Source organism: Pseudochaenichthys georgianus, chromosome 19 (assembly GCF_902827115.2).
Source record: "Pseudochaenichthys georgianus chromosome 19, fPseGeo1.2, whole genome shotgun sequence".
Lineage (NCBI taxonomy): Eukaryota > Metazoa > Chordata > Actinopteri > Perciformes > Channichthyidae > Pseudochaenichthys > Pseudochaenichthys georgianus.
In genome coordinates this window covers 20,924,302-20,942,511 of record NC_047521.1, presented here as the reverse complement: position 1 = coordinate 20,942,511, position 18,210 = coordinate 20,924,302, and the positions used below count along the sequence as shown (strand labels likewise).

General features: G+C 40.3%; 2 protein-coding genes across 3 annotated transcripts; one reads left to right on the top strand and one right to left on the bottom strand.

The window, feature by feature from the left end:
- The first annotated feature begins 164 nt into the window (after positions 1-164).
- irf3 (interferon regulatory factor 3) lies at positions 165-6,092 on the top strand. Of its 2 annotated transcripts, none has more exons than XM_034107345.1 (11): positions 165-366; positions 1,257-1,417; positions 1,602-1,773; positions 2,474-2,547; positions 2,647-2,707; positions 2,801-2,866; positions 2,964-3,200; positions 3,617-3,707; positions 4,257-4,546; positions 5,076-5,194; positions 5,652-6,092. In XM_034107345.1, exons 2-11 carry the CDS (start codon positions 1,259-1,261, stop codon positions 5,763-5,765), a joined length of 1,383 nt encoding a protein of 460 aa, XP_033963236.1. In that variant the 5' UTR covers positions 165-366; positions 1,257-1,258; the 3' UTR covers positions 5,766-6,092. The 2 variants fall into 2 exon arrangements, with proteins under 2 accessions (XP_033963236.1, XP_033963235.1); XM_034107344.1 differs by having other exon boundaries at positions 2,798-2,866.
- A 96-nt stretch (positions 6,093-6,188) lies between these two features.
- On the bottom strand, positions 6,189-13,722 carry LOC117464718 (chaperone Ric-8A). The gene is made up of 14 exons (XM_034107336.2): positions 13,639-13,722; positions 13,011-13,106; positions 12,876-12,923; positions 12,163-12,180; positions 11,964-12,047; positions 11,359-11,876; positions 10,486-10,621; positions 9,702-9,890; positions 9,514-9,608; positions 8,979-9,129; positions 8,438-8,533; positions 8,213-8,357; positions 7,327-7,606; positions 6,189-6,659 (listed from the first exon to the last, which is right to left on the bottom strand). The coding sequence occupies exons 2-14, from the start codon at positions 13,098-13,100 to the stop codon at positions 6,518-6,520; spliced, it is 1,992 nt and encodes a 663-aa protein (XP_033963227.1). The 5' UTR covers positions 13,101-13,106; positions 13,639-13,722; the 3' UTR covers positions 6,189-6,517.
- Between the last annotated feature and the right edge of the window lie 4,488 nt (positions 13,723-18,210).

The window sequence follows — 18,210 nt, the reverse complement described above, 5'->3', positions numbered from 1 at the left end:
AATTACATCTCCCTACGATTTTCTTTACATAATCACAGTTACTGATTTGGAATAAATGTGCGTGTGCGTGCGTGCGTGCGTGTGTGTGTGTGTGTGTGTGTGTCCCCACCTCGCGGGACCGCTGATATGAAACTCTCGCTGACGTCACATCTGAAAAACGAAACTGACGACTCGGAGTTTCCCGAGAACACCGATCAACCTCTTTAAATCAGAGAGAAAGCAGACCTGGAGATACTCTAGGAATGCATGGGCTCGGATTGAATGACTCTCACCTTTAATGCTTAGTTACAGACATTGCCTTGCATCATATTTCGGACCTTTGACGCAGACTGCACTTGAACTCAACACCGGCTGAGGCCACTGCGGGTAGGAGCGGTTGTATTACTGCTGTCACTGTCTAGTTATTATCTGTAGTGAACGAATGTGTTACTCAGTCATTCCGTCTTAAGCTGTTGTTTGTGTAGCTCTTTATTGTTACACACGGTCATTGGAATATTGTATAATACTACATACCTGTAGATATGTTTAGCCTTGTTAATTTGTACTCTAAACGAACCATTCATGAAATACATGTACACTAATATTATAGTATTGGCTATTTCGTAAAGTATATATATTTTTTTCCAGATATAGTTAGTTTCACTCTTCCTTCTTAAATATTTACTGTAATGAGTCAGTATATTTGAGTATTTCAAAAAAATCTAGTTATTTATTTTTACCCTATCAGAATATTTTTGGTATTGCGTGTTCATACAGCTGGAGTAATATTGGCCTGCTTCCTCTTTCTTGCAATACAGAAATTACCAATTTAGGCAGATTTTTCCAGCTGCACCATAGTCTTTGAGTGACAATAACAATCTAATATTAAGGTGGATAATCACTAATTACGTTTAATAAGTTATAATGATCTATTCAATTAAATCAACAACGCAAGGTACAATGGAAATAATATACCCAAACGTTTTCAAAAAAATACAAGACTAAAATTTTTTAGCTAACAGTTTTTGAACATGCAAATTTAAAATAGCTTTATTTTTTATGTACACATTTTTTTACTACATATAGGACTATTTGGTGATTTGGTGATGTATTCATGCATCGGTTTTAAAGTTACTAAATAGTGCCTTCTACAGGTTAAAATCATATTTAAGTTCACAGTTTGGTGCAAGCTACTCTGGATAGTGCATAGCTACAACACTGATTTGGTATGTACGATTTGAATAGTATAAACTTAACTTGTTTTGTTTCTCCTGCAGAAATGTCTAAACCGCTGCTGATACCGTGGCTGCGGGCCAAGATTAACAGCGACCAGTATGACGGTGTCCAGTGGACCAACCCGGAGCAGACAGAGTTCTCCGTCCCATGGAAACACGCTTTAAGACAGGACTCCTCCAACACGGACATCCTCATCTTTAAGGTAATGTCACACACAATAATCAGGATGATGTTGAAAAACACGAGTCGCAATATAGTTTAAACAAAATCAGGTATAGGGATCAACTTGCAATTTAAAACTGTAAAAACAAGTAAAATATTTGTTGTAACTATTCTGAGAGAAACAGGTAGCCGGTGCTGTGTTTTAACCCGTGTCCCCGCTGTAGGCCTGGGCAGAGACGAGTGGCAATGGCCGAGCTCACGGAGACCATTCAGTCTGGAAGAGGAACTTCCGCAGCGCCCTCCGAGCAAAAGGCTTCAAACTGATCTCAGACAACAAGAACGACGGCGCTAACCCCCACAAAGTGTTTCGCTGGCCGGAGGCGTCAGCTTCAGGAGGTGAGGATCCACAGAGCCGGCCGTAGACTGTCAACATTTGGTACTTAATTGTACTGGATAACAGGCCAGCTAAAAAAGGCATTTTGTCTATGCACTGTACTAAACTACTTACAAAACAATAGTGTGTGTACTGGCACCTGGCAAAAATCCATAGTCAGTGTATAACCTATAGGGCGTACACACGGAGCCGTTTGACCCCCCAGAGAGTTGCGTATGCCTTTCTATCCACCTTGGGACCCGTTATCGTTTCCTCAGTCGTTTAGTGCCGTATTCGGTCGTCCTCGTGTGGCCGAACGGTCTATATGACACTAAACAGTAACGCAAACGACCAAATTTGTCCTCGTGTGGCCGCAGCCCTAGAGTAGATGGCGGACGGAAAGCCCGAAGTTTGAAGGAAGAGAGGTTTATCGGTATAGAAGCTAAGCAATGAAGCCTACTGCTGTGAACAAATCACTTTTAATAAGGTCCTCAGTTAACTGTTTGCTATGGTATTTATTTGAACCTCTGTCAGACAGCCCTTCTAGACGTTGTTGCATACAATTATGTCATGATTTACATTTCTGTGGTTGAGATCTGTGAGGGTAATATGCAAATACAGAATCATTACCATCCGTGAAGTGGATTATAGGATTAAAGATGTGTTCTGAGGAGAATAAATAATTAGAAAGGTTAACTAAGCTCTTTACTTTTACTCTCAAAGCTAACTCTGCTGCTGGATCCCAGGAACAAGATGATCCCGATTTGTCTGAATATTTCCCCCTTCCTACACAAGAGGTAAATGACTGTGGGTTTGTAGAAACACGGGAAGTAAATCACAAATGCTGTATAATTTTACGATTGCATGTAAACACTTTTGTATCTATGATATTTTAGAGCCAGGCCGTCCCAAACTTCGAAGACTATCTCTATCTTCCAGAAGACACTGTGTTTTCAGGTAAGAGAATTCCAGAAATGTGGATTCATTTGAAAGCTAAGAACATGGAATTACTTTTCTGAACATTTCCTAAGAACCAATTTCCGCCAGCAGAACACCCCGGCCATCATGATATTCTGCAGGAGTGTCTGATGGGACTGAATATTGGCCCGGACACAGGTAGACTAGCTCTTCTCATCATTTCCTCCTCATCATCGCTGCAGACTGAAGGTACTTTCCTGGAAACACTTTCTCACTTTCTCCAACTTTTCCACAGAGGGCACTGCAGGCTTTGAGCTTCCTCCTGAGCAACAGCAGCTCCAGAACCCGGCTGTGATTGGTGGACATGCGTTGCCTGGGCAACAGCAGTTTCCAGTGGTGTATGAGGGTGAAGCTGGGTTGCCTGAGCAACCGGCAGGACCAATAGAGGGAGCTGTAGGCGGGGCTTATGACGAGCAGTTTGCTGAGCAGTTCAAACATTCTGTGAACAACACCAGAGATGGAGAACATTTCAGTAAGTGGATAAACATGACTGAAAGAAAGGAAATGGACACACAGATGTCTAAAATATTAACATAGAATACCCTGACCTGTGCCATTATTATTCAACTGTGCAATACTCATATCACTTGGGATTATTACTGTTTACACTGTACACAAGCAATGATCTGTTTTCAGAATTCATATCTTTCGTAATACTAATACACCACTTTATAGTTTGTCATATACACATTTCTACATTGTTGTTATATTTTAGTACAATGTGCACATTTTTATTTTATTCTAAAATGGAGCAACTGCTACAAAACCCAGTTTCCCCCGGGGATGAATACATTGTTCTGAGTCTGATTAAGGCCATCAAAACAATGTGGTCTATAAACATGTAAACATGCCTTTTCTCATACTCTTCTCTGCTTTCTGAATCCACAGAGACACATTTCAGGATATCCGTGTACTACAGAGGGGTGAAGGTGTTGGATGAGCTGGTTGACAATGAAGTTGGAATCCGCTTGGTCTACAGGTAACACCCAAATAAAGGAAACAAAATGTTCAATATCCCAAGTTTAAAAATGTACTCTCACAGTTAGAGTAAAAGTTATTAGTTTGGGAACAACACAATATTCACTTTCTTGCTAAGAGTAGTAGATTAGGTTATTATACCACTTTGTTACAGTTTTGCAAAATACTACCACTTCTAAAGCTGCACAGTTTTTTGGCACTTCAGCAAATACATATTCTTAAGTATGTAGACACTCATAATTTTATTGTTTTAAGATACTATATTAAAAACGTTTTTGAGATACTATACAATGGCAGTTTTATGATATATGAATAATATTTTTGGCCAAACTGCTAACCAGGTTCTATAAATCTGACGTGTAAAAAAGAACAAGTTTACTTTTTTCCCGTTTTCATTCTTTGTGCTAAGCTAGTTTACAGTCATGGCTGCAGCTAAATTAATGCTGTACTGATATGAAAGTGGCATCAATCCCATCTAACTTTCTGTAATGAATCAAAGGCAAATTACCTGCAGTTCAACTTAAAATGGAATGAGTTGTCTTTTCATCAGTCCTCAACTCACAGGGACAGTTTTGGATCCCGGGTCCGGCCTGTCGCTCGTCTCTCTGCCAAGTCCCGGAGCCATGCTGGATCAAACCCAGGCCAACCTGACCCAGCGCATCCTGGACAAGCTGGGCGAGGGTTTGGACGTCGGAGTGTCGGGCAGTGTGGTCTACGGCCAGCGACGGGGTGAAATCAAAGCATTTTGGAGCCGCTCCAAATTTGACGAGAGCAGACAGCCGCAAGAGATTTCTAAACTACAGCCACAACCACTGTACATGTTCAAGGAATTTATCCAAGGTGGGTGAAAGCAATAACTATAACGTCTTTTTGTAAGTGTACTTGTGAAAATGTGGTGTATCTTTCATGTTGGTGTAGTGATCAATTGTCATTTTTCACAGTTTTTGAAGTTACTTTTATTTTGTATGTTGATTGTTGTGCTTTTATTTATGTCTTTAATGTGTGCATATGCCGATTTTTATTCCATATTTTATTCCTTCTTATTCCATTCCATTGCAATGTAAATACTGTTATATTTGACTATATTTTTTATATTTTTCTAGTTCCCTACATGTGTTTTAAATTCTTGTTTACATGCACCACGACACCAAGTCAAATTCCTCATACGTGTAAACCTACCTGGTAATAAACCTGTTTCTGATTCTGATGTGCAAATGTGTCTGTTGATTGTGTATATTTATGTATATACTTATTTGTACATACTTTTATATATATTTATATTTTGTATTCCTCTGGATTGTGGGAAACGGTATTTCGATCTCTCACAAACTGAAAAATTGACAATAAAGTTGACTTTGTCTTTTACTAGGTATATTGGACTTCATAAATGGGAAGGAATCCCCTCCCAGCTCCCTGTTCTTCTGCCTCGGCGAGAAGTGGCCGGATAAAGACAACAGGCCTTGGGATAGGAAACTCATCACAGTGGAGGTGAGAGTACCTTTGAATTATTAAAGGTCACAGACAGTGTTGTGCTCTCACAGACCTCAAAGCAGTATTTCAGTTTGGCAGTGAAGGGTTTTCTCTCTCCCTCTATCAAATTTCACGAGTGATCAAACCCACTAAATTGCTCACTCTAGAGAGCTGTAGTGAGCGGCGGCTTTCAAGAGGCAATTCTTTCTCAGTATTGATTAATAGCTCTGAGAGAACAAAGGCTGCATACCGGAGGTGACAGCTGATCCCTCAGGTGTAAAGGTGTCAAGGTGTCTCTGCTCTTCAACCACTACAGAGGAATGCATGCTGAGAAATGAGAAGCTCATACAAAAAGTTCATTTGCAACTTGACACGTCTCATTACTCCATCTCTCTCAAATTGCATGGCTTCTGACAAGCTGAAATATGCCTTCCTGACTTTCATCCCTAATTTGACTTCTGTTTTTCTGTGTCAGGTGGTCCTGACTTCGATGGAGCAGCTGAAAAATATGGCTGTTGGAGGCGGCGCCTCCTCACTGCAGTCTGTGGAGCTGCAGATGTCCCTGGAGGAGATGATGGACCTGTACTGACGCACTTTGCTCATTGTTTACCCTTTTTGTGTCCTTTACCTTGCCGAGAACATCTCAGAAATAATAATGTTTACATATTTTACGAGCATTTCGTTTTACACCAAATAGATCAGGTAAAATAGTGGTGTAAATAATTGCTTTGGTGTTGTTTTTACTATAAATATGTGCTTTACATAATAATAATCAGGCTCTTATCACAGAGTTCTGATTGGATATTTTATACTTATTTCTGCTGTTAGTGTTTCTGGGAATTTAAACCACTTCTCTTATATAATGTCCTGCTCTCTGATGCAAAGAAACTGAGATCAATAAATGCTCTTAAACAGGCTTTTCACTCATTGTATATTCTGCTCTTTTTAAAGTAATCTGTCTCTGCTTAAAGACATTAGTACAATCTTTGCCTTGAATCTCCCTGTTTGGGGTATCATTTGATTTAACAGTAACATCTTGAAAATAAACATAATGCACGTTCAAGACTTTATTAAAATATTAGAATATAATCACGTTTACAATGAAATTCACTTAAAATCTACTGTAAACTTCACCTAAACCAATGTGACATTTCTGATGCTTTATATTATTATTATGAATATAAAGAAAAAAAGCTTTTTACATCCTATCTTGGGTCCATTAATTTGACGGATGCTTGCTGGGTCTGGGTGAGAAAACGACATTCCTTTGTTTCCAAGCATTGTCAACTTTAGCAATGGGACTTTTACAAAATAAATATATAAATTAAACAAATGGGAGTTTTAGTTTTTCTCTCCTTCCTCGGCTTCTCCATCATTCTCTGAGCCAGACTTCCTCTCCTCCGGGATGGAAAGATCTCTCATTCCAGACATGGGGACCAGCTTCCCCTCTGAGTCCACTCCCATCGGCTGGATAATGTCTTCTCTGTGGAACAAATGAGGAGAGATGGCAAAAGTACACACATCCTTTACTCAAGTAGAAGTACAGATACTCGTGTTTAAAAATACTCTGGTAAAAGTAGAATTACTGACTAAACTTCTTTACTCAAGTAAAAGTAAAGAAGTATGGGCTTCAAAATGTACTTAAGTAAAAAGTACCCATAACTAGCAGCTGTTTTAAAGAGTACCTGACCTCCTTTTATATTAATAGAACAATAATGTCATTCTTAGCTAATGAATGTTTCCATGCTGAACAACGGCAACATGACAACGTTTTCATTGGTCCCTCTTCTGTAGAGAAGACCAGGAAGTGATGGATACACGGATCGTGTTCAAATCAATAGGCACGCAATGACTCTAAATAATAATGATCACGCACCAAACACACATTCAAACTAAAGGAATCAGCCTGTTTGAAAATGTAAGAAGTAGAAAATACAGGTATTTGTGTTCAAAATGTAAGAAGTAAAAGTCGTCAGAAAAATAATTAGTAGAGTAAAGTATACCAGATAAATGTACTTAAGTACAGTAACAAAGTATTTGTACTCCCCTACTTCCCACCTCTGCCAATGAGGGATGAAAAACTCATTTAAAAATCAGCATTTACATTAATCTTATTGATTTAGTTTGATGTTACGGTTGTTGAAACTGACCTGGACAGCTTGTTGAAAAGCATGAAGAGCCTCTTGGCCTCCTCCTCCTTCTCCTCCTCCGTCATGCCCTCCATGGGGTCGGGTTGCTCCTCCTCCACCCTTCCTGTCACCGGGTTGATGCGATCTTTGACCTGCCGGTACTCCTCAGTGTCCGAGTCCGAGTCGCTGGAGTACTGGGCGTAAGAGCTGAGGGTCCTGGAGCTCTGGCCCCCCAGCAGACCCCTGGTGGCCAGGAGACCCGCTGCGTTACCATAACCTGTGTACTTCACAAAGCGGCCCACTGGAAGAAGATGTGAAGGTGGTGTTAAACTATTAATAGTTTGTAACAGATATCTGATCAAATTCTGCTAATATCCAGCAAGAAAGCTATCACTAGGAATTGGGGTAAGGAAGCACCACCAACGAAAAACCAATGGGTAACAGCTGGAAGAAATCTTTTTGATGGAAAAACTGACTGAGATTACAAGAAACGCAACTCAACGGAAAGTGGGAAAAATGGACTCTATACAAGACTCAAAACAAAGACATTTGAATGGAACAATAGCTAATAATATAATAACATGAAGACATATCCCTAGCCTTTTATTTAATTTTAAATGTTGTAATGCCTTGCTGGCCTTTTGTAAAAGTGTTATTATTATGTTGTTGTAACCAGCATGTTAATACCATGTATATTGTGACCATAAAGATTTACATTGCAAAAAACAAAACATTAATAGTTTCAAAAATGTACTTTAAATAAGAAACAGACTTGTGAGAAAGACTGACACGCTTTTCCAAGGGTCTCTGATGCATGTTGTGCTTAAAAGCACTGACATGTGTTTTAAATTCTGTAGTGGAGACCCCAAAATGTGAAAATATGAAGAATAATAATGTGTCATCTTACCATTTTCCTTGCAGAGGACAAAGATGAGGTCAGCAGCGCAGTGTTTGAGGTCTGTGTCCAGGTTGGTCATGAGGCGGATCAGACGACTCTTCACCGTGGAGCCTTCCTCCGGCCTGTGTGACGCGTCCCTCAGAGGAGGAAGGATCTAATGAAGAGGATACAACATAGTTTAAGTGTGAGAAGCACAATGCTTTCTCTGAGGTATGGTGTTTCGGGGGGTATTACATGTTTCCTGATGTAATGGCGGGTTTCTCTGTGGGCTCTGCAGCACTCTGTCAGCAGATTGAGGACCGGGGTCACCTTCTCTTTCAGCTTATTACCCTGAGAAGCAACAAATAAAGAAGACCTCAGGTTATTTCAGTCTTACTCAGAAGAGTGCTGCACTCTTCCTTGTTCATGTGATGTTTTGGTGTTGTTGTTTTTTTGTTTTGTTTCTTTCCGTTAACTGTAAAGTGGGAACTACGGATTTCTTTGTACGTTTCTCTTATTTTCCTACGATAATGTAATGATTGGCTGTGAATAAGAAAATATGAAGGACAGACCATCTATTTCTATTTATTACATTTGTGTTGAGAAAGGGGCAGGTATTATATGATTGTTTTCTTCTCCCTGCTCCTTTTCGGGTATGGTGTGTTTTCGAGGACATGTTTTGTAAATAATTGTTATACATTAAGTTGTGCATACCATCAACGGAACAAATAAAAATGAAATGAAAATGTTAACTTTTGTAGGCACAAAACCGTAATTGTATCACTTCCTCCCTCACCAGCTCCAGACGTTTCTCCATGAACATCAGCAGGGTCTGAACACAGTCCATGTTGACCCCCTGGCACTGCATGGAGTCTGGCTCCAGAGGCACCGTCAGCATCACATCCAGACACTGGAGAGGCAGCGCGGACAGCAGGTTCACCGTGTGACTGAGGGAGGGAGGCAAGATTTAAAGAACAGACTGCAAACATTTATAAAATAGAGCGCAAAGGCAAAGCAGTCGGTTCAGCTTGGCAGTTTTTTGTATGAAAGAACTGTTTTCAAAACAAATTTGTCAGAGAGAATGTAACACTAAAGATTAGGTACATGACTATAAACCATAGTATCCATGTCATTTAGACCTGGCCATTTATACCGTTGAAGCTCATTTGAACTATAGTTAAAAAGAATGTGCATGAAAGTATTTAATGAAATACAAATTGGAAACCGGCAACTTATTATTACCAAATGCATCAGTTTTGTTATAAATAATGATTAATGGTGATTTTCATTGCAATTTCATTTTCCATAAACCACCTTTGGTTCATGCTCACCCCTGCAGCTCATCAGTGTCGTCTGAAAGCAAACACTCCTTCATCAGGCAGAGACGCAGGATCGCCACCAGGTGACGGTAAAGAGCTGCATCATCCTGAAGGAGGAGGAACACACAGTACAGAGGTTATATGTATTGTCCTAATCCACCATACACCTAATGGATTGATAATGGACTCTTGGCACTGACCTCACTCGGCTCCTGCCTGTGGGCGCTGTGGGTGATGTTGAAGAGGATTTTGAGGATCTCTATGATTCGCTGAGAGGCCTCCAGAGAGATGGGTGGTGCTCCGGGGTCCAGCACACACTCATACTGCTCCTTCCACTGGACCTGCAGGCAGCTCTCCAGAGCGGCTGTGAAGATGGACACACCTCCCTCCTGCAGAGCAACATAGGGAGATAATGCTCAGAGGGGTAACACTTCAACCTGTTTATAGCAATACTAGAATAAACTGATGGTGGAAGGACCCCAGGGGTTGTTACATATATACCACATATTAAAACTACCATAACAGTTACCATTCTACACATTTAGTACGGTAACTTTGTAATAAGTGAGGTACTGGTTAAAGCTTTTATGCTCCAAGGCACATCGACTATACGCTATTGCCCTTTAAAATTAAACTGAAAAGATCACTTTTTAGCAGCGCCCAAGAGTAGTCTGGTTGCTTTCTTAATTATTATTTGATTGTATTCGTACTTATTTTAAGTGTTTTGTAGTTTATTCTACTTTTTTATTGGGTTTAACTAATTTATTGTCAACTGTTTGAATCATAACTTTACTTAATTATTTTGGTTTTGATTTTCACGTCTTATTATTTCTTACTTGTTGCTTGCTGATCCTAATGATTTTAACGTTTCATTCCACCTTCTCTTAATGGTCAGGTCAGGTGTATCATTGATGTGTCTGTTTTAAGCTTTTTGTGTCTTATGTCTAATGTACATTATAAATAACATTTTGCGTGCTTGTTTACCTTTTGGAGCTGAGTGCTGAGCTCCCGCCTCAGAGCAGTCATGAGGAACATGAGGCGTAGTTCATAGAAGTGAACACTGGAGGGAGACGAGAAACTGACAGCGGAGGAAAGACGCTCTGTGAGGCCACAAATGAGCCTGATGGAGAACAAAACAAGAGGTTAGATCTCTGCAAATATTCTGATTTGTATCAAAGCCAGCAGAAAGTCATGACAAAGTATATTAATGGTGTCACTGATATTAAATACACAGAATTGTGTTTCCTGTTCACTCCAAATTGACAGAAGACTGCCTTAATTTAACCATTATATGCAGTGTTAGAGCCAGTAGCCTACTTTGTTTTTATAAAAAGGCCACCTAATCGTGACGCCTGTAGTCAACCAGAGTATAAAAGACTACAATTCCCATGGCACCTCCTCTAAAGTGACAGTGTTGGGCAACCTGTTAGAAAGACGCCGTCGAGGCACAGTTTTTAACCGTTCAATTACCCTTTAAGTTATCAAGTTATATAAGCCTTAACAAACAAAGAAAGCAAGAAAGAATACTTAAGTTGTTTGTTATTTTATTTGAGTTTTGCCTCTTTGTTTTGACTATGGTGAAGGCCTCTTTTCTTTATTGTGTAAAAGTTTGTTATCTTATTTTGAGTAAACCCATTGCATAATATCATCCAAACCATCGGAGGCCAAGTAACTCTTCAACTGTAAGTAATACAAATATAAAGAGTACAAATTGTCTGTTTAAGGCGTCTAGTGGCTTGATAGGAAAATAAGGAAGGAAGCCGCAGGTAATAACAGATATATAGACCCAGAAATGCAAAGCAAGCGGCGGTGTTTATCAGTATTTGGAATTGACGTGTGTCTCTGAGGAAAGCCCACCTGAGAGCACTGAACCTCTCCTGCGCCCAGCTGCTGTTGTACACCACGTTACACAACACCTTCATGGCCTCTTTCCTCTGAGCCTCCTCTGCTGACTCGCCTCCCTCCTCCTCTTCCTCCCCACCAATCTTGCTCACTCTGCGGTCCTTCTTCCCTCTCTCCAGCACATTAGGATGGATGCCCTCTGTGGTGCCGATGGTTTCCTCCTCAGAGAAATCTTCGTCTTGGTCATTGGCTTCAATGTCACCCTCGTCCTCTTCGGTGCCACAGGGCAACACTTTGGCTTCAGCGAGAGAAGCCAGGATGTTGTCGTAGAAATCAGAGTCGCTGGTGTCGTCACTTGCATCACTTTGGGTCAGCCCGGCTAGTTTTGCGAGCGCCAGGAGAGCGCTGTCGGTCACCAAGGGGCCCAGGACCTTTTTGTCTCTGGAGAGGATCCTCAGGGTGCGTAGAGAGACTCTCAACAGAGGACATTTCACTTCTGCTCTAATGTACCTCACCAGGACAAGAGCTAAGTTCTGAGGACAGAAAAACAGACATTCAGTTGAACAACTTTCCTCACAAAGCAATACATGTAAACACTTCTGGGTAAATGATAGTGTCACCTGTCTGAGGATGAGGCCTGGATCCTCCTGGTCATACTCTTCAGAGTCAGAATCAGCGTAATCCCTCACTTTATTCTGCCTGAACTGGTTAAGCAGGGCAAAGAACAAATGTGATCAACTACAACTCATGAAGTAGTTAAAGGGTGTGCAAACAGGAGAGAGACTTGAACATTGTTTGTGCACTGTGGCAGTACTGTACCTCTTCTAGTTTTTTTTGCTTTAGGAGGTGGACAGATGTCATTGAGCAGCGCAGCAGAAGAGAGAGAAAACAATATACGTTTATTTGTATGTCATCATTGGGAATTAGGGGGCGATATTTCATTACGTTTCATACCTATATGTTACCATACGGAGATCTTACAATCTAATAAGAGTTTATTCTTAGTATATCTTTACAAAGCTGCTGAGAAACTTTTTCTGTACTAAGAAAAGAGACGTTGTTGCTAGATGAAATCATGTTTTGAATTTTTTACCAACTATTTCTACAGCCATTGAGGGGACTGGTCTGTCAGTGGATCTAGATGGATCAATACATAAGAGACTGAAAAGGAACTGAATAAATTAGATGAAAAAAAATATCGAATACAATTAAAAATATATCAAATTTAATAAAAGAAACTAAACATTACATGCATTATTTGTTGGTGGATTTGTTTTTTAGATTTCATTATTATACAGCTGTTGAATGGCTGTAAGCGACAGCTGAGGGTAGTATAGATTAACAGTAATTGCAGTATGTTGTTTATTTAAAGCCTGGGGCTCAATCTGTCTAGGGACTCAAGGAGAGAGGATCAGGGATAACTGATACAGCACAATTACTAATCACACACAGACAGTGTAGACAACTTTAAGGACTTAGGCCAGGGATATGATGATTCACTTTCTCAGAGGTGCAGAAGCATACAAACGTACTTTTCTCTTGTCCCTCTCCTCTGAATCAAAGAAGAAGCACTGGGCATACTGTAGAGAGAAATGACGACAACTTCAGGTCTATCAGCAGTGTATTTGACAGACACAGCAATGGTTGGGCTTATGTGAGGGGGTTACCTCTTTGTTGAACTCCTCCAGCTGTGTCTGAACACCGCTCTCATCCCCCTGCTTGATACACTGGATAATCCCCTCCAGGTCCACGTCCATGCTTTTCTGAACACACACACACACACACACACACACACACACACACACACACACACACACACACACACACACACACACACACACACACACACACACACACACACACACACACACACACACACACACACACACACACACACACACACACACACACACACACACACACACACACACACACACACACACACACGCACGCACGGAAGGAATAATCATTCAGTCCATAAAGAAATTGAAGTTACACAACAATCATTACGAGGATGGTCACGGGTGCCGGAGATTATGCAAGATTAAAAACATAGTAATTAAAACACATCATGTACAGGATTGAGAAAGTATGAATATAAAACAATACATGTGACAGTAAGAAGTACAAATTACACACTTCCTACAAACTTATCTTCACAACAACCACATCTATTTGATCACTAATACATGCTTCCTGTCTACTGGAAGCTGCATCTACACATGACACTTTGTTACACTAATATATATTCTTCACACACATCAACAATACTTTAACTCCACTGTTAAAATTTACCTTGTGCAGGTCCCTTAATCAGCCAGGTGTGAGATAAGTATATTTTAGAATAATATACCTTAGCTGTGCCAAGACCCCCTTAAGTTCACCTATGCTCAACTAGTATACAACGCTCTGCCTTCAAATTTGCTCGAGTCAATGGCTTTCCTCATGCACTCAGCGTATCTACGCATCTCTCTCCCTCTCTCTTTAATCCAAGAGGGATTCAGGAGCCATGGCTTGGTTATGCTTATAATCCACTAATGGACTCTGGGCTTATATCTTGCAGTGTTGACCCGTTAACCTACAGCTTTACCAGACGCTTTCTCTTTCTGTGTCCAGCTTTAACACACTCTTTCCCTCAAATCTCTTAATAGCATATGAACCATGCTGAAAGAACCATCCAGATCTTTTATTTTTTTATCACGCCTCTCTTGCTGTTGCATAACCACACTGTTGCTAAGGCGGACTTTGAAAACGTGTCTTATAAATGCATCTGTAGGGTCAACAAAGACAATGTCAATATGTCTCATCCGATAGATTAACATGTTACAGTTTTTATAGAATCATGTACATAAAAAAGGTACAGTGACTTATACTGTAGGATAAAGCTGTTTGTGTCTAGTCCCACAAGATGGGGCTATTCTCAAGGTTGAGACAATCAAACCATACAGTCTGATGAGATAATGTCTCTATTGCACAATATGAGTTCATTTAAAACATGTTTCTATTGCAAATGAACTTAGAAAAGGCTGCTTCATGAGATCAGATGTAACAGAAATCAAGCTGCAGTGGATGAGAGCAAGAACAAGGATTGCACTCTCAAATGATACTAGTAAATGTTGTTGTTTTCGATGCACTGTAAACATGGTTCACACACAAAATGAGTTGAGGGCCCTGAAAGATGAACTCCGTGAGAAGATGACATGCGAGTGAACGACAGGCTTTCCCGGCAGGATGCTCACTCTTGTGCCCAGTGGGTAGAGGAAGCAGGGCCGGCTGGTGGATGCAGGTTTACAACAACAGGATGCACAGTACGTCAGCGAGAGTGGGAGGAAAGTCAGGGGAGTCCTGACAAAGTGCTCTCAGGGAAGCATGTTCCTTCAAGGTGAATTACACGCTTAAGATGTAGGATATCAACAGGTGATGACCCCCAGTAGCCTTTTAAAACAGTGGAAGAAAACAGCTGTTGTGCAATCCAGGAATAGGCCTCCAACATCGTGACACAGACTGACATCATTACTTTACCGTCATAACGGCCGCGACACAAAATACTGCATGTAGACCAAAATCCCCTGACAAATAAGAGCAAGGGTCAATCGACTTCAATGTATCTGTGTCTATTTGTCATAAACCATTCAAAAAATGTCCATTAAGGACGAATATGGGGTGAAAAATGTTGTTTGCCTATTCACATATTGAGGATTTTTCAATAAGGATGAAAATGAGTTTTTAAAAATATATATTTTAAAAAGCATACCCAGCACAAATTATTATTCAAAGAGTTTCTTTAGATGTAATTGAACAAAACAAATGTTTTATTTTCTACAGATGGATTCCTAATTCCTTCTAAATGTCACAGCATTGAGCAAAAAAGATCATAATAAAGAGGGATACAAAAGATATGTTCCAACTTGTTTCGTATTGCAACAGTAGTGCAACTGAAACATTAGGAAAAAGAGTCAAAATGGAAATCATAATTTACTAAATGTGATGTCATCAGATAAAAGTATGTGATGATAATTAAATCATCAAAACAGTTGCAGATCAACCTGCTTTTGATTGACTGATCCATTCAATAACTTATTGTTTGAGACGTTATTAGTGACACAGTTTATTTTCTATTTTAGTATGCATAGTATTTTTTTTGGCTAAGCTTGGAAGCAGCAGGTGTACAGGAACTGTGATTGACTTTGGCACAGAACGCCTTTAGTCATGCAGTTGTAACCTTTGTAGAGGGTCACAGATTCACACACTTCACACACTTCACACACTTAATTGTCTGTGAAATCACAGGACTGCTTAATCATTTCACAGCTCTTGTGTGCACGCACAGCAGCGATGACTCAGTGCACGACTCTGAAGACAACGTGCACAGGAAAGCTACACAATGGAGTCGAGAGGGGAAGTAGAGAGGCTGGGAGAAACAGAGAGGAGCTTGGACAATTTGAAACTGGTTCCCCATGGAATAACTGTATACAAAGATTATGAATGACAGGATCCTTTCCTCGAAAGATAATAACATGTGGCCTTGTGCCAAACCTGAAAAGTTCTCTTACGTCTGTCACCATTTATAAGTGGACAAACAAAGCTTAAAAAACATTCGTGGAATCTATACCTTTATCAGATTATCTGTAAAACCAGATGTATGATGAACAAGATGTTTTTGAAACACTGTATGTGAGTGAAGGACATTTCAGTAATAAACACGGTGAAGGCGAGGTGACTCGAGGGAAAAAGGCACAGGACAAATAGTCCGATAAAGAAAAGCCTGGAGGAGAATCAGGGTTATTTTGGGCCCTGCAGGCTTCCTGCAGGTGATGGAAATGAAAGAGCGATTTCTGGAACAATTGCTCAGCAGCAAGTGGAGTGAAGGAGAGGGATGGAGGAGGAAGTGGAGCAGGAGAGGGGGGGGGGGGGGCGGAGAGTGAACATCGGTAATCAATGTAAACATCATGAAAGGTACAAGGTCACTTCAAGTATAAATACAATGCTGAGGTTCTTTATAGATTGTTTACATTATGTATCACAGCTCTTATAAATAAAGAATAAAACTGCCACGAGAGCTGATTAATTACCGAGTGTGTGAGTCGGTCTGACTGTGTAATGACTACCTTTCAGACACACCCCCTCACCCTATAAAGGACCAAAAGTGGAGAGGGGTGACAGACTTGGGCATCCAACAATCAGCAAGAGACTTCGAATGGTTTACTCCAAAAGAAACAGCAGCCTTTGGGATCTTCTTGGTGGTAAGTTTCAACTTGTTTAAACTATTGTTTAATTCATAGTTGTTACCTATCTTGATAGTTCCCTTCACAAAATCTTCTGTCTGTGTTTTACAACTAACATGGTGTTCAATTTGGTCAGGACAGGATGTTTTCCTCAGCATCATTCATGCCTTCTTTTTTTTCCCGCCACGCAGGCCAGTGCGGTATGGAGATAGCCGTTTTGCTGCTGCTGACTGTGTCTTTGAGTGCTGCCTCACCACTTAGACCGACTCACAGGTCAGTGAAAACATCAGTAAATATACAGCTAATGATGAATGTGAAAGACTGACAGTAACCATAATGGTGTGTCAACCACAGCTTGTTAATCTTTAATGGAATATTAAAAAACTTCTGCCTTAAAAAAAAAGAACATTGGAAAACCTGTCAACAAATGTTCATCTCTACAGTCATGCAAATCAGAGTTGTTTTGTGCGTGCCTACTTTAATAAGTACCTTTTTCTGATTTTCCGACAGGTCAGAAGCAGACACTGTCCTCACAGGGGACTCTGTCCAGACTTCAGGGGTGAAAAGGTCAGAGGACACAGATGAGCAGCATGCTCCAGCACTGAGGATCATCCCATTTCATTCAGAAGTCCGACATCCAGACCTGGAGGCACTGAAACACAGGTAGGAAAAAGCATATACATTCACAATATAGCATGAGTAGTACCAGTACATGGAATAGTTAAACCCTTCCGTTCTCCTGACATGTCACATTAAATTTGATTGAAATTGAAATTGATTTATGCACCATGAAAACTGTAGTGTTTATTTTAGTTATACTAATTATGGCTGAGCGCAAACCACAATTGTAGTTTGGTGATTTATTTTAAACAAGTTATTGTCAAGTGAATATATGGGATGATTTAAAAGCCTAATTTTAATTTTCTCCTCTTCTTCATTGACAGAATGGCAGAGAAGCTACGTCCTCGGCGTGCACCCCGAGGATGCCATCTCGGGACATGCCAGCTTCACAACCTGGCTAACACTTTGTACCAAATCGGCAAAACAAGTGGAAAAGAGGAGTCGAAAAGGGCCAATGACCCGCGGGGATTCGGCAGATAGGGCCAGGAGGAATGGCGGCACTTAAGGACTGATAACATGGAGGGTTCTCAACATATTCTCCATCTCTCTCCAACCAAATATCTCTGATTCTGTTCTGACTGACTGGTACTTTATAAGGATGTATGCTCATTAACCAAAGAGAATGTGGATGTATTGAAATGCTTAATCATATTACTTTTTAAAATATAAATTCCTCATTATTTAAATGCATTGTATAATAAATATTTAATATAAAAAGTATGTAATAATCTGTAAGGGTCTGGAGAAAATTTGGAAAATTCACTTTGCATAGATCATTGATGCATCGATTAAAAGAGTCTTAAAATTGCCCTATTTATTTCTCTTTTGTTTTTTACCGGGATGACCACATTCATATATTCTGCAAAAGGATACTGCATTTTAAGGTGTATGGAAGATTGAATTATCTGTCCCACTTTCCATGCTGTAAATCCAGGCTGACCAGGCTGTGATATTTTTAGGCAACCTTGACAGAAGCAAACTGCTCAATGCCCATGCACGTGGCTTCAGTTGTCCCGCCAGT